Source organism: Anopheles stephensi, chromosome 2 (assembly GCF_013141755.1).
Source record: "Anopheles stephensi strain Indian chromosome 2, UCI_ANSTEP_V1.0, whole genome shotgun sequence".
In the NCBI taxonomy this organism is placed as follows: Eukaryota; Metazoa; Arthropoda; class Insecta; order Diptera; family Culicidae; genus Anopheles; species Anopheles stephensi.
In genome coordinates, this window is record NC_050202.1 from 17,817,119 (window position 1) to 17,843,028 (window position 25,910).

The following is a 25,910-nucleotide window of genomic DNA, read 5'->3' on the forward strand; positions in this document are numbered from 1 at the left end:
AAAGAGCAATTGCGCGCGCGCGCATTTTCCCTCGTTGGCCTTCGCTGTTCCCGGCTCTTATCGTCGCCTCAAGTATATCCTGCTGGATGACCGACGACGCTAATGGATGGATGGGCGCAGGAATGTGCCCAACACAGCCGACTGCATTCTTGCTTTTCTTCTGCTGCATTGCCCCCGCAGGAGGGAAGTTATGGCGCGGGACCTTCCTCCTTCTTCGTGGAATGCACTGGAAAACGGTCGCCTGGGCGATCGTTCGAACGATCGTGGCTAGGGGGTGGCTGACTTTCGTTATTTACGCGATTTCCCGTTGTCTGTGGGGTTGGTCGTCATTGCGTTTTGGGAGAAGACATTTGAAGGGTGAGGTAGTGGGACACCACCCATCCTGGCGGTGTTTTATATGATGCGATTGGGTGATCCGCGGAGATTGAAGTTCGTGAAGTGGAGGATAGAATGAAAGCAATATCCTATGGAGAAGCTCCAGTTTCAAGACGAATCGCAATAGGAAGATTGAAGAGACTTTAGGCTTCAGGCGGTGAGGAGTTGATGGTAGACTTTTGTTTATTGTTGTCTATTGTCTTCGAACTGGTTGAGTAGTTTAGGACCCGTCAATCTACTAAATTTTATTCTCAAGACTCTGTAGACGAAATGGCTCAACTCAGTGACTTGATAGTCTACTTTGAACAAAAATTTTTGTATTGTAAAGCAATCTTCAATGTTTTGTCAATGAAAACTGTCATTAGTGTCACAACAGAAAATTAACCCCACAGTCTTGATCTCTCCGCAACTCCTGATCCAAATACTTCATCAGGGAGCTATGTCCCATTCGTCCAAGACACACCTCAAACGTTGCATCGCTCGGTAGTCTCCGCCAGGCCCACGGTGAAGTTGTTGTGCATCTTTTCTCTTTCATTTCGCCTTGGAAACTGCCGCCTGGACTGATGCCGCGTCATCGGAGCCCCACATCGACTCGCGTACTCGAGTGCAATCAACGCTCACGAACGAGTGTGTTTGTGTGATCGCGAACCTTTGGTTAGTATTTATGCAAATACGGGGTCCCTTGGGTGGTTTCGGACTCCTTCCCGTCCATACTTCCCCATTCGTTGAAGATGCTGAAGCAAAGGGAACGCTAAGATACATCTCTCTCTCTCTCTCTCTCTCTCTCTCTCCATTGCTGCTCGTACACTACCAACCCTTGCTTAGCAGCAGCAGCAACACTATCTACTTGGGCTTGGGAAAAGAAGGCTCACAAAATTGGAGAAGGTAAAAAAAGGGTCACCCACTGTGTGGAGCACGGTTTTGCTGTTGCCTTTCGCCGCTTCCCGAGCTGCTAGTCGTAATTTTTCTTTCGTTTTTCCGGCACGGCACGGGCGGGCGGACGGACGGATCGGCTCGGACTCCCGGACCACCGACCGCTTTGTGGCGTGTATTTTGCCGGGCACTGTGATTGCCCTTTTTGCTGCCGTTGTAGCAAGCCGGCTCCAGCCGCGATTTTAATGTCTCAATTCAATCCGCGGCAAACTGTGACCACGTTTTTTTGCTTCCCTTCCCTTACCATCCCGCTCTTCTACTTTGCCTGCTCTGCTGGTACGCGAGTTGATGAAGTTGTTTTTATTTTCCACAACCGAGCAGACAACAGCTGCTCCTTTGCCCGGTAGTGTGTAGTTGTAGCGCCTGGGCGACCCGGTTGGGACGATTTTTCATCGTCGCGCCACAGTTGTGCGCACGCTGTCGTTAAGAAAGTAAGCAAGAAAAACCATGCAAGATCATTACGTTACGATCCCGCTCCCCCACACACGTGGGGGGGGGGGGGACGCTGTGGTACTATTTCTCCATGTTGTTTTTTTTTCTTCTTGCTTCTTCTGTTTGTGTTTGCTGCTCTGGGTGTATTCGTTTGAAGTTGGTTCGCTGGCTACCGTTGGCAAGGGAACCGTAGCGAGGCCAGCAAATCAAACATCGCGAGTGCCCACCGTTGCTGTCCAGTCCGGATGCTGGCTGGCGTCAGCTGGCCGTGCGCGCTGGCCCGTACGGAATCCGGCACAAATTGTACGCAAGCTTCAATCAATCGACCGCGGTCAGACCCACGGGTCGGGGCTGTTGCCATCTGCTGAATACCGTGAGACAGTGGCCGGCGGCGGTCCGGCGACACTGTGTGGTCAAGACGTACCAGCTCCGCGTGTCTGTCTGCCCGGGTGATGGGTTTTGATTGCTTTTCTTTTGCTTTTCTTTCCACAATTTCCACAATACATGTTGCAGGGGGGGAGATTTTCAGGGTGTGTGATCCGCTACGAGTAGGAAAAATGGAAAATAAAATGAGTTCTGTTTTCTTGAACTGTGAGACTTTTTTTTTCCCTCGCTGAACGTGATGTTCGTCTTTTGCTATCGTTTGTAAGTCAGTTCACTCGAATCGAATGCTTCATTGGCGGTTAGATTGGATGGGTTTTTCATAAGACGGGTTTCGTCACACTTGCATTGAGAATGACAGCTCAATCAGTGGCGAATAGAGTCTACGGGCGAGGCTCGGTAATGACAGGGCGAAAGTTGTCAACAGATACACAACCACCGTTCATTAGGAGGGGATTGGTAGCATCTTGGAACGCTTCTTGTCCTGAGCTTTTGTTTTGTACCCTTTTGTTTTGTACCCTTTTGTTTTGTACCCTGAGCGTTTGATCACGTAACACCTCACGTCGAAGCGGGATTGCGATGGCTAAACACCGGTGGCACGAACTGATCACAACACCTCTCCCCAAATGTCATCGTCGACGATTTATCCAATCCTCAATTCTCTGGGTATTTTTTTTTCTGTCGGTTTACTTTCGGTTCGTGACATGAAATGTTCGCTTCCCACACGGCCGCACCAGAGCTCATGTCGCATTCCGTCAAAAGCGCACTCATTAGCGATTCATAAATTATAAACAGTGACAGCGAGGCGGGTGTTACGAAACAGAGGACGTTGTCTTTGCCCCCGGCGGGGTGTGCGCGTGTGTGATAGTGGGAATTGGGATTCAGACATTCAGAGGGAAATAAAAATTGTAAACACATCCAACCATCGGGTACGATCGGCCCAGCACAGCGAACAGGGATTTAAACGAGAAGGATGTGATGGCGCTTAAGATTTGCATATATTTTGCATGTAAAAATAAAACACACAAACAGCGCGCTCTCCCAATGTTTCTTTCATGAAGCCAGACCAAAACGGGGGGAAAACGGCAGTATCCCGCATTTAATAAGTGACCATCAGCGGGCCATCAGCGGCCCCATCTTCATCATCGGCGACGGCATTTAGCGGTCGTTTCGACCGCTGTTGACAGACCACAATCTCGATCGATTGGCTCTTTATTTGCACTCTCCCGTGGAGACATCTTCACGTTGATGAAGTCTCAACCGCGCTTCAACTTCATTTCCCCGAACCCCTGGCCGTTGTGTTGTTCTGCTGCTGCTCATCAAAACTGTCACACAGCATGTCAGAAATGGGAACGCCGAGACAACACAGCTTAGCCGAGTACGCCACAAACAATGGCGGCTTGCCGAGACAAAATAAATATTTCACTGGAGTGTACGGAGCAGCGGAGGAGGCAATTCTTGAAGCTGCTGCCGTAAAGATTCGTCACCGAGCGGGTGGTTGGTCGGGGGATTAGCGATGATGATGATGGGATTTCGATCGTTTATTGCACGAATTTATTGCATTATTTGAGCCCGGTTGTGTGACGGCTGTCTGGCGCCGACTGGCGTTAAAATATAAGAAGAATAATGTATGTTAATTTCAAGCTCCTAAAGGGAATAATTCAATTAGCAACAACGGTTGAACCTGGATGGAGACATACTGGAGGTAGAATGATCGAGAGGGTCGGAAAGATCGATTGGTGGCCATTCTCTTTGCGCAGCAACTACGGGTCGCTTGTTAATTAAAAACTCCATCAAAGAATATTTAAATAGGGTTGTTTTTGCTTACCAATATCTTATTGACAAGCACTGGGAGCGGAACGTGCATTGGCGCTGATGGCGTGACCTACCACCTTCACGAGTTGACTTAATCTGTGAATCTCACCAGCCCAGCTATAAATCTATCGTCTGTTAGTTGTGATAGAGCACTGAGCAAAGCATCCCAATGGGTAATCAAGTTAAATATTATTCCACCTAGCTTATCTGCCCGCGTACGTGGTGGTATGGATAAGCGTTCCTGGAAAACACCCTGTCCGGAACCAAGACGCCGCGTCGGCGACCCTCCACCGATTGCGGGGTGGCCACCAATAAATAACTGCTCACTGATGGGTAAAAGATTAAATGTGTCATAATTTATGGTCACGGTCTCTTGCACTCTCGGTGTGTGGCATAGCAGAAGGGTAAGAGCTAGAGAAGGTGAAGAAGCCTGGTTTCCTGGGTTTTCTCCCCCCACCCCAGGTTTCTCCAGGGGCACGAGTGTGTCCTGTGTGGTCACCACGCTGGAAGATTACCTTCCCTTTGCATTTGTCCACCGTGGACTATGCTTACCGGAAATTGGAATTGGAAAATTCTTCCACACAAGACAAGATAATCCGCGCCCGCCGAGCAGTGTGGGCCGAAATGGGTGAGCTTCGATGTTCTTGTCCGATGCTGACGAAACTTTATACCGACCGCGGTTGTGTTGTTGTGTTCGTTTCACCCCCTCGCGCTTCTCTTCCGGACTCCAGCACAGCCGTTGTCATCCGATCATTGGAAGATCGATCGGGTTCATGGGTGGTGACCGTAAAGTATGGTTCTGTTTGGTGTAGCTGCCTTTTTTTTTCTTTTCGGTTCGTGTGTCTTGTGTCCTTTCTAAGATCATAATACAATGTATCGCGTCGCGGTCGCAACATTTGTGACCGTGTTTCATGCTTATGCCCATTTGATTTCTTCTTTTTTTTTCGCTCTGCCCGCGCCATTCATTCCGGTTCCGTGGGTTTTGGAGTTTTCTGATCTAATAAAATGTGTATTCCAATTTTCTAATCCCACGAGCGGTTTGGCGTCGACGGGCTGCAGAAAAGCACGAGCAAGAAGAGAAATACACACACACACCTTCCAAACTAAAATAAATTGAAGTAAGTCATCGCGCTAGACGACACCTCCGAACTTGTGGGGAAGGGAAGAACGGCGGGGGCTTTCTGTGTGCGCCCCCAACCAACGCCTGTGGTCGATAAATCTTTCCAAAAAGGAGAGATTGGAAACGCAAGAAAAATGATCCCAAAAAACATAATCCTACCAGGCCCCGCTTGCTGTGGAGGGCCGCTCGGCAAGCAGAGGATCGGTTGGCAAAGAAAATGGGAATGAAGCTGGCAGCGTATGCTAACATTGTCGTGTGGCGCATGTTTGGCAGCCCACACGCACGCGATCTTCCAGATATATTGGATGTACGGTTTATCATACGATTCGGTCTTTTTCACTACCTCTGTTCGCTTGCTTGATCGCTTACTTGTCTGTTGCCCAGTGCTCTCGCTCGGCCCTCTGTTCGCGGCGACAAGCTGGGAGCCCTGTTCTAAATGCCCATTTGTGCCCTCCATCACAGCAACTGAGCTGTGTAGGACTGGTTCTATGGCTGCTTCCTTGGCCGGATTCGCCAAACCCTTTTTAACGGCTCTTTTTTAATGTGAATGTTTGACTGACGGGTTCTGTTGGTGGCCTCGAGCGACGCCATCATTTACATGGTGGTGGCGGTGGTGGTGCTTGAGCTGCACGAGCAGCATCATGTTCGTGCTACACGGCCCTACTGCCAGCGCAGCTACTTTGTAACAAATCGCATGCTCATCTCGTAATGATGAAACCCAGCCCAAATCGGTTGCCGATGAGAAGAGTATTACACCGAGAAAAAGCGTAGAAGATGTCTGCCTGTATCCTGATGCTGCCAGCACACAGCATAATTACAATCGAAACATTGAGAAGGAAGTAGCAGCATAGACAGCGGGAACACTGCGTGCCCGCATATGAAATCAACACTTTTTTAAACGCGCCTCTTCGTACCACGTGTTCATTGTGTGGTAAGTTTGAGTGTTTTTTTGTGGACTGTGGTGCATTCTCCCGGCCCCATTAACACAAACAGGAACAGGAAGAGAAATAATCACGGTTGGGGGACCTTATTTAGAGCATGATCGAGTGTTTTTTTTCTTCTTCTCCGCACTGCTATCGATTTCATTAATGCCACGAGAAATGTGAGAATCTTCATCACCATGCTCGATGACACATTAATTAGGTTTTTGGCCCGAGGTCTATATTTACCCCCAAAAGCGGAAATGATGTTGCTCATATTTTGGTAAACTCGGCAGCAGGAAACGCGCGTGTTCTTTGTTGCTTTAGAAAACATTCCCCATTGCCAATTGGTTGTGTTTTGTGGTGTATGGGGTAGTAATTGTGGCGTTGAAGATCATTAACATAGCCCGTAGTGTCAGTTGTGGTTGAGAACACTGATGGGTATTTGTTTTTGAGACATCAACCTCCGGCTACGGTGGACAGCTATCGGAAGGGAGAAAATTACTTCCGAAATGGATTTTTTCACGTGCTCAAAAACTACATCCAGTGGGCGAAGATGGATGACAAACGTTTGACAGATAACATGCAGCAGAGTGTCAGCACGGATCGTTCTTCATGGCGTGTGTCTGCAGGAAGAAGAGTCCAATTTCACCATCGTCTATCGTAACTTCTCACCCACTTGCCCGTACGGTAGCATTTTACAGATGGCAACAGGAAGCAGGTCGATAAATTTCTTTCTCACAGCAAATCAGCTGGTCGTCATCAAACATCTCGAATGTACGACGTCGTCGTCCATGAGCTGGTCCGAGAGGGAGAAAATGGTGCCGCAAATAAACTTCCTTCGTTTTTCACGTTGCACACAATATCGCATCAGGTCAGGTTGCATTTTTACGGATGTGATGCCGAGTTTGAAGGGTCTTTGTTCTGAATTATGACTGACTTGCTTTATACCGATCTGCATCTTTCGTGTAATATTTGTATTTATATTTGAAAAAAAAGCAGGTTGAGTATGGCTAAGCTCGCTAATCATAGTGTTTAAATTCCACGATCATTACCACAAAGCACGTATACATAATCATGGTAATTGAAATCATTTGGTGCACCATTTAGCTCCTAGGATTGGACGAAATGAACAATAATTCTAAATGAGCAGGCACGCCAATGCCTTGCTGCTCCCCCGGAGGGAAAAACCCCTAATAGAGACATTTGTTTCCTGAGTGCAACGCACGCCACCGGCCAGACACACGGATGTTTGCGGTTTGCTTCGTCGACGCTTTCCTACAATTCTACACCACACCGAACCGAACAGAACAGCTCTTCCAAATTTGAACGGGCCGCATAATTATCATGGACCGAAAATTATGAGACGCCAGGATGAATGATGTTCGTCTGGAGGAGGAGGAGGCGAGCATTCGGATCGGCTTCTACCACTGTAGCACTGATGGGTGGTTTAGTTATTTGGTTCTTGTATTTTCCATCCTGGCAGGCAGGCACGCACACGCAAACCGGGCGGCCACGCACCAGCAGAGGGAGAAATGCCAAAGTTATGATGCGTACCTACGGGTTTTGTTGGTTTGAAGTTTCACCGTAAACTGTGTGAGTCCGCACAGCAAAAAAAAAAACAGCAAAACCTCCGAAAAACTTCCGAACCCAGGACCAACCGCAAAGTTAGCCGCCCCGAATGGACAGGCATAGGCAGGGAATGAGAAAATTATATTAAGAAATTATCGGAACATAATTTAAAGGCGGCCGAGTCTGGTCTCAACCGAACCAGAAGGCCCGGCCCCTGCGTTCCGGGATGCCGCGACCGCAAAAGGCGCCAAAGGAAGATGAAGCCGGTGAGACACAGAAAGCAAAGTAAGGAGAAAAATAAAACATAATATTCCTCTCTCACACACTTCCACGGTCGCATTAGTTATGATGATCGGTCTCGCTAAGATGAGAACGCGCTGTGTGTGTGTGTAGAGAGAATAGGGAAAGATCAGAGGAAGATCACCCGGCAAGGCGCGGCGGTGAAGACATCAGATCTCTCGGAGGATCTTGCCAGGAGGATCTGTGGGCGGAGAGACTAACCCCGATCGATTAGGGCGTCGCCGGGGCGTATTGAGTCGCAACAGCTTCTAATGTCTATGTTGAAGTTTTATCTGGGTGGTTTCAGGATTACATCATCAACCTTCACATCATCATCATCATCATAGTCGTTTTCATCTCGTTCGTGCGATCTCCTCTGATGTTGGTGAATGTGAAGACATCGCCGAGCAAAAACGATTAATGGGACCAAACCATTTAGAATTCAGATGTTGAATGTTTGTCGGGTGCTGGCTTCCGATTCCTTTCGGAAACATCTGCTCTGTATTTAACTTGAGAGTATGTATGTGTGTGTCCTTTTCGTTGTTGAAGAATTAGAGCAAAGCTTTTCTGTCTGTCAGGATGTAAGTTCTACTTCGTGACGTGACTTGCTTGGCTGGCGGTCTTCTTAGAAGGTTAGGACAATGCAACATGTGTGTGAGTGTGCCTTCAAATAAGGACAAAAATTACACACACTCACACACCACAGACGTGAAAGTGATGTTACCGAGAACAGCAAATCCTGGTCTCCTTGGGCTGTTTTGCTTCAACCCTCCAGATTCTTCTGGATCCCTAGAAGGACAGCATTTTAGCAAATGTAGGCATGTGTTTTTCTTGTCGTTTTCATCAGAATTCTTCGTTGTTGTTTCTATCCCCGAGGGAGGTCCTTTCGAACAAGTCGTTTTGACCTTCGTTATATGGCTCGAACGTCAGGGGTCCTTTCGGCGTTCTTAGAATCCTAGTTGACGGTCAATTTCATTAACTTGAAGGTCTTCATCACTTGTGACGATTGCCATCGGTTTCTGTTGCTTCGCTCGAAAGATTCCATTGTTGCTGTCAGTGGCATTGGCAAGGATTGGGTGCTACACGAGATCCCAAAACAGTTGTTATTGATGAGGTTGGTTTCTATCCTAAAAGTATGTTTATGAAACAGCTCTATCCTCATTTGTAGGACGTTTGTTATTGAGACAAGCCTAAAACAGCACAAATTGTAAAATATGATACTTCAGAAAAACTAGACTTCGTATGAGTGCATACGCTCATGCTGACCATCGTATACGATGCAGCGATAAGATCGTTACGTGCCTGGCACGATAAAATATGTACAGAAACCGATCTCTCGATCCGGACGAACCCCAGCTCGCGCTGGTGGGAATCTCCGCGCTAAAGGTAGAACACGGGGTGGACGGAAATACGGGGTTTTGTCAGGGATGGCTAATTGCTAGGTAAGAAGCATAAATTTCCTTAATTTCCTAGAATTTGACACAATTTCCAGGAAACCGGGAGGCAGAGAGACAGGTTATCCTCTGCGTAGCTCGCCTTCTATGGAGCAATTGATTCCGTAAGGAATGAAAGAATGGGTGGTAAAGATGCAGTGAAAAAATGAAGACACTGAAGAGAGAAAAAAAACGAGACCACAACCCACAGCCACACGCCGGGCACGCACGTACACGAGGAAGGCAAAGCAACGAAAAAAAAATTCACATCCCGAGCCACCCATAGCTGTGTGCCCGTGAGCTCACCGCGTAGTCCGTGGTATGTGATGGCGACCAAAGACTCCAAAGACGACGGCGCACACCTGACGACGTCTTATTTACCTCTCGGGTACCACCGTGCCGGACGCTCGCGGGCACACAAAGCGGGGAAGGAGCGGGAGCGGCGGAAGCTTGGGGAATCGGGTAGGGCTTAACAACCGGTTCGCTATAATTTTCCCAAACCAAATCAACTTTCCTTCACACACAACAGTCCTCGACCGCCACCGGCGAAGATGACGGGCCTTCGAAAAGGCCACCGAGATATGGTGGGCACACGATCGAGCGGAGCTGATGGTTTGATGAAGTTGTCCAGACTTGTGACGTCGGTGGTACAAGGGAAAAGGCAAGCCACTCTCGCATACACAACGAGCGCGAGCTCGTGGTTCATCTTCACTGTTGTTGGACGGATTCTCGATGGAGGTTGTTGAAGAATAAAAAGGCATTCAAGCGATCGCGGGATGATGCGTACGATCGTAGTGGTTCGTCGGTGGTGGAACGTGCGACAGTGAAATAAATCCGTTACGCACATGTGTGTGGCTGGCCGAGGAATCTGCGTAGCTATGAAGTGATACCGAATTCGTGCCCGATCTAGTCCTTATCTGGCTGATGTTGATCTAGCCTTCTCTGGGTGGCATTGCTCCGCGCCGGTGTGCTAGACAAAGGGGTTCTTTTTCAGGTTGAAATACTTGGAATCACCTTTCCTAATTTGGCATGAAACGAAATAGTAAGCTCAGTCCGTGGATCGTTCACAATCATCGAAACGGTCAGGATGAAGGTATCATCATATCAGATGTTCCTACCTTGTCCTCACCGTCTACGGCATCCTACCGGCAGGCGATGTGCGCGATGAAATCGAGAGCTTCAGGATCGTAAATATTAACATGCTTAATCAATTAACATAAAAATGTTTTCCCACTGCTTGGAGAGGGAGCGATTGTTGAGGGGCAAGCATAATTTAGTATGACTCTCTTATGGGAGGGTCTCATCAATGCATAGAGATATGTGTCTTAAGCACACAGAAGGACTTGCGCGTTAATGAAGCTCGTACTAACAAGGGACAAGGGAAGAGAGATCTCCCTGGAGGATGGGTTGTCTTCATTAGAGCTCGAAGACTTAAGCTTTGGAGTTTAGAACGGGATCGTTTGTTGGAAATTGAGTCTCATCAAGAGAGTACGAACAACGAACGCGTTTGAATTTATAGCTCGACTACTAGCAGATGAGATCTGATGGGAAAGGTAAAATTCTTCGATCAGTGCTACTGGTGGGATGCTTCATCGGAATGATTGGAATGTGTCGTACCCCGAACAAGCTAGCGAGAGGAACTCTGAGAAGCTGGCTCGATCGCAGACATCTGCTCCCATAATTGAGCGAATTTTCGGGGAAAAAACCACCGAATAGAAGCCACAAGAAAACGAATAGCATATCTTCAACACAGGGCGCGAACCCAGCTGTATCTCGCTTTCTGGAGGCTAATTCTAAACCACTCCACACATCCCGCACGAGAACATCCTGTTCTGGGTTTTTTTTTAGCTCCGGCGAGCAACTACGCTGAGGATCGCTTGGTCTCTTTTAAGCGGAGATACCTTTATATTATTTACCTACCGAAGCCACAATTTGTGCCGCGCGCTTCGGAAGATTGGATTTCCTCCCGGGTTTGGGTTTCCAATAATTTTGCAATAAATCATCCAAACGGACCCTCGAGCTTAGCTCGGCGTTTCGCTCACACCCGTCGCCCTAAAACCTGGCATTTTGGAGGTTGTTTTTTTGTTTGTTTCGCAACCGCTAGTGATACCCAAATTTTAAGGCCCACAAAAAGATGGCGGAAGCAAGAGGATGATTTGTGTGAAGCTAGCGGCAAAACAATTTCGGGCCGTTTCGATTTACCCGGCGGGGGGAAGGTTTCGTTTCGTGCTTTCAAAGGGAGTCCGTTCGGTCCTGTTACGACGATTGCATTAATTAGCAGTAAAAGATTGGTAATATGTTTTCGGAGCGGGCCTTGAGAGAGGGCCTGATTTTGTGTGAAACCAACGCCAGCTAGAAGCTGCGCCGTACGGCCAGCGCAGTAGCTCGGCCGATTGGGTTGCCGGCGCACTTGAACGGCTGTGAAAACATGCTACAACATGTAGGTTGTAAAAGTATGTGTTTCGTTTTTATGACAACAGCCGTTGGTGCTGCAGTGTCCCTGATCCTGTTTCAAGGCCATGCATTTGTGCATATTTTATGTGCCTTTTGGACAGCATTCGGGAACGGGCATTCGATCCGGGGTTTTTGGGTCCCTGGTTGGTCGCAAACGGATACGGACCCTACCCTACGCTGCTACCTACCAAGGATAAAGCTAAAGGTATAATCGGATTTATGATGGGATTTCGCTGCCCAATCCTATCCCAAGGACAGACACCCTGCATGCCAATGTGCACCCATGTCACAAGCGTTACGAATGAAGCACACACACACACACCCTCCTGGTGGTTTTGTTTTCCGTACTGTCAGCTCCGACAGCTTTGGGTTAGAAGAAGCGTAAGTCCTGCTTGATCCTTCACATAAAACGCTTCTTATCCACACAAAAGCTTCCAAAGCTCTTCTGGTGGGTTGGTGAGCAAGGTTCCCGCAAGGTCACCGGTTCTCTCGACGAGTGTACAATCAAAACAGTGCAACCATTTTACAAGTGGGTCCCACCACCTGGGGATGCAGATGGCGAAAGTATGTCAATAAACTGTGTGGTCCGGAACAGTAAAAAGGTACTCATGTCAATTTGACCTCGCCAATCAGAGAGTACTGGAATGATGTATCCTTCGATTGCTCAGGTATGTAGGACACACATGTGTGGTATGCCGGGTTGTAAAAGAAGGACAAGGGGGAAGATTTACAGCACCATGCAGATATGATGGAATTCTTCCGTCGATTAGTTTTGCAGACAAATTCTACATTTCCCATTCACTGTTGGTGGTTGTAGACGGGATTGCACTTTTGCAGTAGACATGCAACTCGCCTGGTAGGAAATGTACAATCCAACCCCACAATAAAGACAACAGAAAAGCCGGTGTGGTCTCCGTTTCCCGGTGAGCGGTACCAGGAAACGTAAACAGACGAGACCTAGGGAAGACTGCAATAACCATAAAGTAATAGTCGGTCCAACCGGGATAGTATGTCGTTCGGAGGTAATGACTGGGCTGCTATCTCAAGCGGGCCCGGTAAAGCCGGAGTCATCTTCCCGGATCTAGAATGTGGAATATGTTTATTATTGTGAAACCCTTGTGTTTTTGAATCCAACGAACGTGCTCATTACCATTGTAGGATAGACAATTATGTTCCAATGGCGGGTTGGGGGATATCTTAAGCGCAGTCAAGGCTTTTGGGACATATTTGGGTCCGGATGTAGCTGTCCATGTAAATCCGTCGCGTCTAGGGCTGGTTTTATTTTCTTTTTTTTCGGACTAATGGTTTTACATGCTCACGATAGGGTACCCAATGGGTTTTGGACGCTTATCTCACCTTAGCGGTGGGTCTCCACGAAGTTTGGACGGTTCTGAGGTCTGTGTCTTTCACTCGACGGTGGTGGTCGCTTTAATATCCTTCACCCGACCAACCAGATCGGTGAAGGTCGTTTCTGAAGTGTGATAGAGAGAGAGAGAGAGAGAATGTGAATAGAGGCGCATTCGATCGGAGCACCTTCCTTCCCATCATCATCTACCTTGGTCTAGTTCACTCACCCGTCCTCCGCTTGCACTGGTACCCGAAGTTGCTGGACCTCCCGCTGACGCTCATAAAAGAGTTGTAAGCGGTTCAACTTCGATAGCCCCTCCGCTTTGGTGGCCACGACCCTGTGGACGAAGCGGGAGGAGAGGAACCGATGGACATAAAAACATTGAAGACCAGCGAGCATTATTATAGACCTAACAAGTTTCGGCTCATCGGGCATGGGTTTTATTTAGCTTTATCGTTGTAGCGTCTGATAGCTGGCAAATGGAAAGAGTGTGATAAAGAGACCGCGCTGTGGGTAGATCGGGTGAATCGTTTCCTAAGAGAGGTTTTTAGAGGCCGCGCATAAAGATCAGCATAACTGGCCCAGCCGTATCAGTTGCCTAGTGCGAGCGTGTGCGCGGAACAAAAGCGACAAAAGCGTTTCATTCGGGTGGTCTGAAATAGCTTTCGAAACCGTGCCCCAACAACAGTCCATCTTTGGATCATCTGGTTTCAATGTCTCTATTTACCTGGTGCCTTGATTGGTGGACTGATGATGATGTTGGTGAGCCCGGTGATCTTTGCGGTTGGCGGTGCGCAAACGAACAAAAAGCGAAATTGCAAAGATCATTTATTATCACAGCGGGTCGCTGCTGTTCTGGCCGTGTGTATCCCCTTCCCAGCGCGCTTTCGCATTCAGCAGCAGCAGAAGCAGCAGCGCTAGAGGCATTACGAAACGAACCGAGCACACCGGGATCGGGCTTCAAAGATCGGGTTTTGGAATTCGACAAGCTTTGAGCGGAAAATTAGAGATCCATCACACGCTGGTAGCCGTAGCGACGGGAGATAATGGAACTGGGGGAAATGCGAGGCAACTGCAACCTTTTTAGGATGGCACAGCAGCTTCCTGGAAGGAAGGAAGTCATTAAAAGGAAACGAAGAAACAAACATAAAAACGTGCATGAAAAACCGTTCTCGGATTACGCTGCCCGGTGTTAGCCGAAGGGGAGGGAGGATTAGTTGCGAAGTCGTCCGGACGAGATCGCCGTTGTTTTCTGACTGGGTATATTCTGCCCCCTAAAATCTACAAAGTCTCCGCGCGAAGGCTTTGCCTCTGGTAGACATCAAAGGGAAATGTTCGCACACGGTTCGCGGTCTCTGGTTAGCTTTGCTGAAAATAAATGCACTAACCATATGTGTGTGGACACATGGTGGCGATCGAAAGAGAGCTGCGAGCGTGTGAGACGGACGATGTCTAGTGCATCCCAAGAGAGATTCGCCCGGTGCACTAAGCGAGACAACGCAGCTAGAACCAGGGGTAGAAAGGAAAGATGTGTATGCCATTTTATGAACCAATGCGTCAGCGGTGTTTTATGTACGTCTGTGAAGTGGCCGCAATCAAAAAGGTTCGTACCAGGAACCGAACCGGGAGGGAGGACGCGTGAGGAAGCGCGCATCGTCACATCCAATCATCCGGAACGTCGTTGAAAGCGTAAAACATGGTGTAACGATACCACGATTTATGACCCACAACTGCCCGAGGTCGACAACTGCGCGGGAGAGGAGTGGTGGTCGTCGACCAGACGGGCAGACAGACAGACAGATAGAAAAGCAATATGCAAGTGGAGACGGTGTTTTTCATGTGGAAATGTGGAAGCGGATGTTAGTTTTACCAATTCTTTGAATATTCACATTGAAATAAGAGAAGAACATTACTCGCACACTCGCGCTATATTCACGGCGTCGTGCCGAGCAGATGTTGTCCTGTGGCCCTTCGTCCGTGGCCTTGTGCTTGTATGGCGACGAAAATAAAGTCTAGACTTTGGTGAGGAGGAAGGCTCTTCGCTAGCTACAATTTCTCATTGATCTGTGTGAATCAAACATCTAAAGGAAGTCTCGTTCGCATTAAGATACAGCTCCAAGATGGATCTCTTCACAGATTCAAGAGAAATTGACATCTTGGGTTACAAATTTTGAATACAGTTTATCGTGAAGAAATGGTGCCCATGAAGATCTCTTGAAACTACCGACACACATCCTAAAGTTCATGGTTGCATTCCACTGCAGCAACCACTCCAATGGGAGGTAACTGCCGAGCTTAAGCAACGCATAAAAGACAATGTTAATGAGCCTTGAGTACATACTACATTGTTGGTAATTAATGTCCATTACTTCAATGGCTGAGGCCGAGTAGCTGCAGCAGCATCATCAGCTCTCCAAACTCGTCCATCTTCTGTGCGTGTGTCCCATTGCGTTTCTCCCCCGGACTGGACCCTTCGAAGACCAGCCGCTGATTTGTGGCGGCGTGGCCGGGAAAACATTTGGAATCGGACTTAACAGCAATTATGTGTTTGCATACACAAATACACAGCATTTACACATCCGTCACGGGACGGAATGTGCTTTTGTGGGCATGGTTGTGTCGTGCCCACCAAACCCGGTTGTCACCCCCGTTGTCTTGGGGTCTTGCCAGTTGGGACTGCTTTTCACCCCAGCGCGAGCCCACTATCCATGGGAACGGAAATGGAGAACAAACGACAAAAAAAAGCGGAACCATTCATAGTTGCGCTTGGTGGGGCGGTTAATTCGTGGCGATATACACGCAAAAGCAACAACCAGTACACCGTTTCGCTTTTCCTGGAACGACTGGGGCCGTGTTGGTTGGTGGTGGACGTGCTGGACAAGAAATGCTAGGTTTCCTGTGGCGTGATATAGCGCTGAGGTGATAATCTTTGATTTACATCGAAACTGCTCAGCCCAAGTGCCGCGAGGCGGAAATGCGTAAACGGTGACATCCGATCCTGGAGAAAAAGATCCAAAGTGGAGCTACAATCTTTCATTCACCTCACGTTTGCAATCACAAAACACTGTGCGGATAGTTCCAAGGGTTCCCGCGAACGCTCTCCTCGGTGTTTGTGTGCGATATCGATCCCCGGAGATCTATTGTTGAATGTTCCGGCGGTGGTGTGCCATGGCTTTCCTTTCCTAGCCATCTCTCACCGGGGTGTGTTAGATCATCGCGCGCCATTCCCCGTGTTCGAGCGCTTTCCTTTCGCTTGTGTACCACCATCATCCTTTTTCTCCTGCTCGAGTCCCACCTTATCGTTTCCATTCCCATTCACTTGCTTTCTCCTTGCGGCGCGGCATGTTCCCGAATGCGACATCTCCGTTGGTTTGGTTCGATTAATCTTCCCTCTTCAGCCCGAACCGTTGGATCTATGTCTAGTGGATGTGACCACCAGTGGGACCGTGTCGGTGGAATTTAAGACCCTCTCGGGGGTGATTCATTTCACCTTCCCAAAGCGAAACAGTTTCGTGGCTGTGTGTGGAGGTTTTCCTATTCACCCAAACGCGCCGCGGCACATTTCGCTTGCCGAGTCTGCCTTGATTGATCGCGCACCGTGATCGGGTGAATGGGAGATGATGTGGCGCAAGCTCCACCAAAAACAGAAGAAATCACATCCGCCGCTCCATCCGACGGCACAAGATTAAGACGTAAACATTTGTTTTAATTAAGATGTTCCCAGGTTTCGGTCTCGCGGGACTTCGGTCCGATGCTTCTCTGCGCTTCTTCGCTATCTCCCGGTAGGGGAGCCAAGGGAATACCCGTAGAGCCTCGGCGATGGTGGCTTTGGGAATTGGTTGCTATAGGGTTGGACTTTAATGGCACGAAGTGAGATGGCGTAACCCTTCGCCGGGGCTAGGCTTGATGCGAAATCACCCCATTTGGAGATGCGCTAGAATCCGCTGGAGAAGGAGAAGGAGAAGAACCAGAAGGTCAACCGTGTGAAACTGTGCTTGGCTTGGAAAGGTATGCTCGGTATGTAGGGCAGTGAGTGCGGTGGCATTTCATGCTGAGAGAGGACCTCTTTTTTGTCATCATTTCTGAAATATGATCTTTCAAGGGGTCTTTCAAATCTTCGAAAAAGCTCTCAGCGCCACCAATATGGTGCACGATCGCCCGAGAAGAGCCGATCCTGTCATTCCCCATCGACAACCGAATTACGCGCATCAACCTGCTGCTCCGGACTGTCCAAGTTGCGAATCGTACAGAAGCATTTGCAAAAATTACGGAAGCTGTTTCGGTACCGCCGAGAAACAAAAAACGGGACTAAGACAGAAATCGATTGATCTCTCCCATCCATGACGTCGCATAAATCGAACGCTTGCCAGATGTTCCTGCTTTTTGCGAATGGCTCGAAGTCCAGAGCACTGGTGCGCTGAGGTTTAACAGGCTCCTTCTTGTCACGTTTGCTCACAGCGTCGCCTGTCAAACGGCGACGAAGATCGTGTGCCCTGGGTGGTCGCCAAACAAAATCCGTAATCGTAATCCAACACCGATTCCGCACCTTCGTACCTCCGCCGACTTACCGAAGGGTGTTTTAAACTTCGAACTTCATATTCAACCTAAGGAAGATGATCCTCGCCTCGCGGTGCTAATGGAAGGAAGATCTTCACCCTTCAAGTCTTCAATTACTTGTGTAGATCAAAAGGAACCCACTGCAGGGGAGGAACAGTTCCCTGAGGACTGGGATGGACAACACTCTGCTGTTGGTCTGTTTGTATGGTGGCTTTTGTTTTGTTGGGAAACTTGATACTATTGCCCCAAGGGATGGCAGTCGTCTACTGGCTCCGGGTTCTGTTGACGGCTCAAGACGAGACAGAAGACGGAGAAGATGGTCAGTTGTGGAATGATTTTCCAGTTGAGTAACCAAAATCACGGTACGAGGTGTGCAACTTGAAACCAAGTGACCACGATGGTGGTGGTGGACGGCAAGAAAACAAGGGGTCTAACCTTTACCTATGACCAAGTGGCGTGGCATTCGTTGCTGCTACTGAGGATACGATGGGAGGTTCGGAACTGCTTCTGCGGTTTTACGGCTCGGTGGCATATGCTCATCACCATGTGCGGTAGTTCAGGTTTAACGCTCAATTACACTCGCCGCTCAAGTGTCCGTGTGTCCGTGTGTGGGGAGAAGTCAATTAACCTGCACGACCGAGGCGCCCTTAAATGACATCCGTCAGTTGTGGTGTAGCTTTTGTTATGATTTTATTATTCCTGAGGGTAGAGTAGAGCGATCTACTTCGTACTACCATGAAGCTTACTATGATAAAATTAGCTTTTTATGAAATAGTTTAATTTGATCCTCTTGCTAAACTCACTGTTTTCTCCTCTTTCTATTTCCCACAGGGTAAAGCACGGGGGAGAAGGTCCTCGGTGTACATGCGGTCCCTGTTCCAGCAATATCTCTACAACCTAGGCTGTTCGATACAGAAACATGCCGGCAAGGTGTTATTCGTAGCGATACTAGTGCTCAGCACGTTCTGTGTCGGGCTTAAGTCAGCGCAGGTACACTCGAAAGTGCACCAGCTATGGATACAGGAGGGTGGTTCGCTCGAACACGAGCTGGCCTACACACAGAAATCGCTCGGCGAGATGGACTCATCGACGCATCAGCTGCTGATACAGACACCAAAGGACATGGACGCATCGATACTACATCCGAACGCGCTGCTAACGCACCTGGACGTGGTGAAAAAGGCAATCTCGGTGACGGTGCACATGTACGATATATCGTGGAGTTTGAAGGACATGTGCTACTCGCCCAGCATTCCCAGCTTCGACACGCATTTCATCGAACAGATCTTCGAGAACATCATACCGTGTGCAATCATAACGCCGCTCGACTGCTTCTGGGAGGGTAGCAAACTGCTTGGCCCAACGTTTCCCGTACACATACCGTAAGTATAGGCTATGTCCGGGAAAAAAACTTCGCCTGGAGCTCAATTTAATGTGTGCTTGTTTCTGTTTTCTTTTCCCAGTGGCATAACGAGTAAAGTGCAGTGGACGTCACTGAATCCACAAACACTGCTGAAAGACATCAAGGCACAGAACTATCAGTTTCCGTTCGAAACGCTCGAGCAGTACATGAAGCGAGCGGGCATCAGTACGGGCTATACGGAGAAACCTTGTCTGAATCCGAAGGACAAGCAGTGTCCCGATACGGCACCGAACAAAAAGTCCGGCCAGGTACCGGACATTGGTGCGAGTCTCACCGGAGGTTGCTATGGATTTGCGGCGAAGTATATGCACTGGCCGGAAGAGCTGGTAGTCGGTGGAGCGGTGCGCAACCGGACCCATCACCTCAAGTCGGCGAAAGCGTTACAGACGGTAATTCAGCTGATGGGCGAACGGGAGCTGTACGATTACTGGAACAACCACTACAAGGTGCACCATATCGGGTGGAATCCGGAGAAGGCGGCCGAGGTGTTGAATGCTTGGCAGAAGAAGTTTTCGGCAGAGGTGAACAAAATCATGCAGACGGAAGTGAAACCCCTATCGTACTATGGAGTGTATGCGTTCTCGTCGGCGACGCTGGATGACATACTGGGAAAGCACTCAAACCCGAACCCGATCAGTCTGGGAATTGGTATTGCGATCATCTTGTTCTACACGGCGTGTACGCTTATTCGCTGGCGGGATGGCATTAATGGGCAGAGTGGAGTCGGTGTGGCTGGTGTGTTGCTGATCACGGTGACGACTGCTGCTGGGTTAGGGTTCTGCGCACTGCTTGGTATCGCTTTCAATGCTGCCACGACGCAAGTGATTCCTTTCCTGGCTCTTGGACTCGGAGTTGATCACATCTTCGTGCTGACGCATGCGTACGCCGAGAGAGATACGAGCGAGCAAACTGGGCAGGTGTTGAAGAAGGCTGGACTCGGCGTCCTATTCGCCGGAGCCTCAACTGCGGGGTCATTCTTTGCGGCCACACTCATCCCTGTGCCAGCCCTGCGTGTGTTCTGTTTTCAGGGCGCAATCCTGACGGTATTCAATCTGGCCGCCGTGTTGCTTGTATTCCCAGCCATGATATCACTCGATCTTCGCCGTCGTCGTTCGGGACGTGCGGATGTACTGTGCTGCTGTCTGCCAGCCCTTCCAAACACAACGCATGACCTCAACAAGCAACGCTACCATCATCATCAGCAAACGCAGCAATCACAGCCGATACAGCCAGGACAACAGCAGAACAATGCCGAAGCTCAACGACAGGAGGAAGACTCTCTGATCGAGTGTCAATCGAAGGCATGTCTCAGCTTTTCGCTGTCCCGGTTTGCGATCAAACATTACGCTCCGTTCCTAACGCGCAGTTCGGTGAAAGTGTTCGCTATGTTGATGCTGACCGGCATCCTCGGTGTGTCACTGTTCGCCTCGATGAAGCTCCCGGATGGGTTAGAATTGACGGATCTCGTCCCACAAAACACCAACGAGCATCGGTTCCTGAGCGTGCAGGGGAAACTGTTCGGCTTCTACAGCATGTTTGCCGTCACGCAGGGAGATTTTGAGTATCCGAACAATCAGAAGCTGTTGCACGAGTATCACGAAGCGTTTGTGCGTGTGTCACACGTGATCAAGAACGATAATGGTGGATTACCAGACTTCTGGCTCAGTTTGTTCCGGGATTGGTTGCTAAATCTGCAGCGTGCGTTCGACCGGGATTATCGCGAGGGTCGCATCACACAGGAACGGTGGTACGCGAATGCAAGTAACGATGCGATCCTGGCGTACAAGCTGCTGGTACAAACTGGACATGTAGACAACCCGATCGACAAGAGCTTGGTAACGCAGGTTCGGCTGGTAGATTCCGAGGGCGTCATCAATCCGGAAGCGTTTTACAACTACCTTTCGGCCTGGGCTTGGAACGACGTGCTTGCATACGGTGCTTCACAGGTGAGTCACAGGCTTTTCCCGTTCTTCTAGGACATCTTGGTTAATAATTTCCTTTTTTCCTCCCCCTCCGCAGGGTAACTTACGACCGGAGCCTCGCGAATGGTTCCACACACCGTCCGACTTTGAGCTGAAGATCCCGAAGAGTGCTCCACTGACCTACACGCAGCTACCGTTCTATCTGCACGGGCTCAGCGATACGGCCGATATCAAGACGATGATCAGCCAGATACGCGAGCTGTGCTCCAAGTTCGAATCGCGCGGACTGCCAAACTATCCCTCAGGTAGGCTCCGGTGCCTGTGCTGCTAGTTCTTCGATTGTCTTATTTATATTAAATGCTTTTATCTTGCTCTCCGTCTACAGGAATTCCTTTCATCTTTTGGGAGCAGTACATGAATCTCCGGCCCGGGCTACTGAAAGCTATCGGATGTGCCTTGCTGGCGGTGTTTGTGTTCGTCTCGCTATTGCTGCTGTCCGTGTGGGCTGCGCTGATGATCGTGTTTAATGTGGTGATGATGTTGATACAGCTTCTCGGTGTGATGATACTGCTCGGCATCAAGCTGTCGGCAATACCCGCCGTCATACTAATAGCTAGTATTGGATTGGGCGCTGGAATAACTGTGCATGTGTCACTGGTGAGTAGCGAATCTTCAGAAAATCAATTCTCTTTAATTAAAAACTCGTTTTAACGCTCCTTTTCTTGTTTCCTTTCCCGCAGGGCTTCATCACCTCGATCGGAAACCGTGATCGGCGCGTTAAGCTAGCACTGGAGCATTATTTCGCACCGATCGTGCACGGCGTTATAACGTCCGCGCTGGCCATCTTTATGCTATCGACTTCCTCGTTTGAGTTTGTCGTGCGACACTTCTTCTGGCTGCTGCTGTCGGCGATCGTCATTGGAGCACTGAACGGGCTGTTCTTCTTCCCCATACTGCTCAGCATGATCGGTCCGGGCGCGGAAGTTATCCCGCTCCAGTATGCGAACCGCATCTCGACACCATCGCCCCCACCGAAACGCATCAACAAACTGTCCAGCGGCAAACCGATCGTGCTAAATAACAAACGATCGTCGTGTTCGCGCAGCTGCTCGAAACCGCATCACCATCACAAGCACAACAACGTCAATCTGAGCAACGAACCGTCGCTGACGACCATCACCGAAGAGCCACAGTCGTGGAAGAGTTCCGCGTCGTCCATCGCGTCCATGCACGAGAAGCCACCGGGTGGATCGGTTGGCCATCACAGACAATCCGCTGGATTGATGGGTGGTGGTGGTGGTGGTGGTGGTGTGGGTGTTGGTGGTGTTCCACCATCCAGCACTTCGCTCGGTGGTAGTATGATGGGTGACGGCAATCTGGGCGGTGTGTATAGCCATCCTCACGCCCACCATTATCATCACCATCATCATCAGCAAGCGCCGGAACTGCAGAGCATTGTGCTGCAGCCGGAAGTGACGGTCGAGACGCACCATCACGGGGGCGAACATCAGAACACTAAGGTGACGGCAACGGCCAACATCAAGGTGGAACTGGTAACGCCGGGCCGTCCCGCACGGATGATGCACACGACCGCTAGCAGTACGAGCAGCAACGCGAGCAGTACTTCCGGAAGTACGGCGAGCAGTACTGGAAGCTCCGGTAGTGCCAGCAGCTAACAACTCTCCCCAGACTGATCACAGTGCGAATGAGCGTGTGTGTGTGTGAGTGTGTGTGCGCGTGTGTAGGTGGGTGGACAAGGAGCACCAACACCAACGAATACTAAACCTAATAGCTTAAGACGAAACGTGTAGAAAACGCAGCAGAAGCAACTTAGACCAATCTCTACCAATCGAACGAACCAATTCACACATCAAATCAAACCATTCAACCCACTAGAGCATTTTCGCTTAGTTATATCATATTAGCGCGCGGTAAGGTTCATTATTATATAAACTCCATAATCATCCTTTGCCCGTTTGTCTCCCACCTTTCCGTTCCATTTCCCTACTCGCGGTGTAAGTGTGTAAATAGCAGTATGAAGCGAAGGTGCGTGTTTTCGGAAAAAGCGAAACAATCATTATTTATTTTCCCTCCATTTTTCCTCCCCCCAAACAATGTCAACTGTATTTTTTAAAATTTTCACAAGCAGAAGGATACGCCGACAGAACAAAAAGTATTATTATTTTGCACACATACATGAAACATACGTACACAATGAGGTGGTAGTGTAACAACTAGTGTGTTTGTGGTGTTTGTAAGGAGTTGTTGTGCTGTGCCTGAATGTCCCGACGAGATGCGCCTTCTAGTGCGTTGCAGCTGGAAAGAGAGAAGCAAAATGAGCAAGAGAAAAAATACGCATATTTTAAATCCGTTTAGAGTGTCTACTTGACAACTCGTTTTGTTTAATGGGTAAAATGTGCCCAAGGGAAAAAGACTGGGACTGATCGTAGTAGCATATGGAAAACAACTCTTTGTACATTTGTGCTCAATACTTCATCCTTTTCATCCTTCACTTGCTCTCTCTCTCTCTCTCTCTCTACACACTCACAATAATTCACTCATACTAGTAAGAACGCTGTGTAAATAGTATTCCCTTCCGAGCTATGACACGCATCATAGCAAGCGTCGTTTTGTTTTTTTTCCTAATAAGAGCCTAAACAAAATGTAATCATTTGGAATGCATTATACTAAACAGAAACATAAAAATGGGGCTATTAAAAGTGTATTGTAAAACGCAGCCACGTGGGAGGGGAGAGAAAGGATGTGAAGCAAAGTCAGAATGAAACCAATCAGTACTTAAATGTGTAGTAATTCGCGTTAGCAGTTATTTTTGTACAGCAAAGAAGGAATGCCTGGAAGAACTGAATCGAAAATCCTTCTTTAAATTAAACAGAGTCGCTTTTTTTTAATTAGTGATGGTGTGAATAGGGAAAACGAAAAGGCACAACAAAATACAATACAAAAGGCACACGTAAAAAAAACACAATCATGTATACCGCAAAAGTATCAAAGACACAAGCCAAACCGATTTTAAGAAGCAAAACGGGAAGAAAAGAGCAAAGAGAAGCGAGTGCGAGTTAAAACAAACGAGAACGAACAAAAAGATGAAAAACGAAAACACACACAACAATACACACACATCCACACGACGAGTAGTGAAAAGTAAAGCACCTAGCGGTTAGTTGAAAATCGAAAAAACAATTAAACACATCCCACCTGGTTTGAATGAAATTTAACATAAAGTATGCGTAATTTTAGGTAAGAAATTTTTGTAACATAGAGGAAAACAACGAACATGAAAGCGGAAGGGGAAGAAGTTTGGTAGAAGATCGTAGGTATAAAGAAATGCTAAATTTAACGCAGGGTTACCAGAAAACAGATAAAGAATCGGGGGAAGCAAATTGGTTCGTTTCAATCGACAAAAAAAGGAGGTGAAAGCCTCCTTTCTTTCGGCCACCAAACCAATACTTGTCCGCCGGGTGTGAGCGGTGTAGTGTGTGTGTGTGTGTAGGAAAATGTGCTTAATGTATGTGCTTTACTTACAAAGCAGAAGAGGACACACGAAGAGAGAGAGAGAGCAGCAACCGTAGATGCGTAACTTGCGTAAGAATGATAGGAACAACAAAACTTATTTATTTCGTTTGTAAAGGAATGCGCGTTCGTGGCGTTTTATTTTATCCTAAATGACATACAAACGGGCTCCGTTTAATCATTTAAATTATTTAGTGTTGCGTGTGTGTGTGTGTGTTTTGCTTTTCTAGTATACAAACAAAAAACGGAACAACACAAATCATACTATGGAAGAGAGAAATGTGTGCGTGTAACTGAAAACGACAAAACGAGTCTAGTAGCTGTTAATGAACGGTATTTTTATATATAAAAAATCGCAAGAGCATTTAGCTTGGGGTTTTTAGGTGTATGCGAGTTTAAACAAAAAAGCACAAATACAAAACACAAGACAAAGCGGGTATGATTTACAGGACAGGAAGATAGAAATAGAAAATTCGACAAAGCAAACATGGTCATGCCTTCTAGAGGAAGATGGAGCGGACAGGATTGTACAATAAATAATAAATGATTGTGTAAGACGGTAAATCTGAATCGAGTGTTATAAATTATGTTGCGTTTGTGAGGGGGGTTGTTGTGGTAGGCGATCGATCGAGAGCGTACACGTGCAGGAAACGCGAAGAGATAAGAAAGAAATAAAGGATTGAAAAATGAAGTGGAAAAAACAGCGAATACAAAAATAATAAATATAAAAGTGAAATATTAAACTGTTTTGCTTAATTTTGCATACTTTTGAGAACATAGAATAATATAAATGGGTGAAAGAAAGCGGTACTTTTTTATTTGGGCATTAAACTTATCATTCTTTAATTTCGATAAAAAAATTTTTAATAATTAAATTTTCCATAATTGTATCAAAATAATTCGTTTGTCATCGTCAATTTACCAAAAAAACTAAAAATCTCATTTTTCCGGTTCCCTTTCTGTTCGGTCGTTGAAGTCTCTCTCTCCGTTGCCCGCGAACAAAATCCGAAACCGCAACCGAAAAGCGCTTCGAAACCACCAGTTTCCAATGTTCGATACCAGGAGAGCATGCACGAAAGAGGCAGCACCTACTCGCTCCTACTAACGAGCACCGTGAGCGAGCGAGAGCGACAGTAGTGGTGAGTAGTGAGCATCTGCCAGCTCGCTCCTTGCACTGCGTTCAAGCGCACGCGAGCGATCGCCGGTAGTGGCGCATGGGTCGCATGAGAGAGAAAGCGACTGCTCGTTCCTTCCTGCACGGTCGGCCTAGTGGCTTAGTGCTACACCTCCTGCATGGATGCTCTCCTGTTGAAGAGTATTGAAAACTGGTACTTTTCGGACGGTTTTTGTCGCCGCAGGCCGGCGATCGCGGCGAGTGAGTGAGTGAGTGAGCAAGTTTTCTCACCTCACTGTGA

At 48.2% G+C, this 25,910-nt stretch overlaps 1 protein-coding gene across 1 annotated transcript in view; it reads left to right on the forward strand.

Moving 5' to 3' along the window:
- Nucleotides 1–25,182, forward strand: part of LOC118507235 (protein patched) — a 36,405-nt gene extending 11,223 nt beyond the window's left edge. The window contains exons 2-6 of the mRNA XM_036045485.1: nt 18,451–19,001; nt 19,083–20,988; nt 21,062–21,269; nt 21,350–21,621; nt 21,705–25,182. Of these exons, the coding sequence (XP_035901378.1) occupies nt 18,451–19,001; nt 19,083–20,988; nt 21,062–21,269; nt 21,350–21,621; nt 21,705–22,640 (3,873 nt within the window). The 3' untranslated portion in view covers nt 22,641–25,182. The remainder of the gene's footprint in view (nt 1–18,450; nt 19,002–19,082; nt 20,989–21,061; nt 21,270–21,349; nt 21,622–21,704) is intronic.
- The last annotated feature ends 728 nt before the right edge of the window (nt 25,183–25,910 follow it).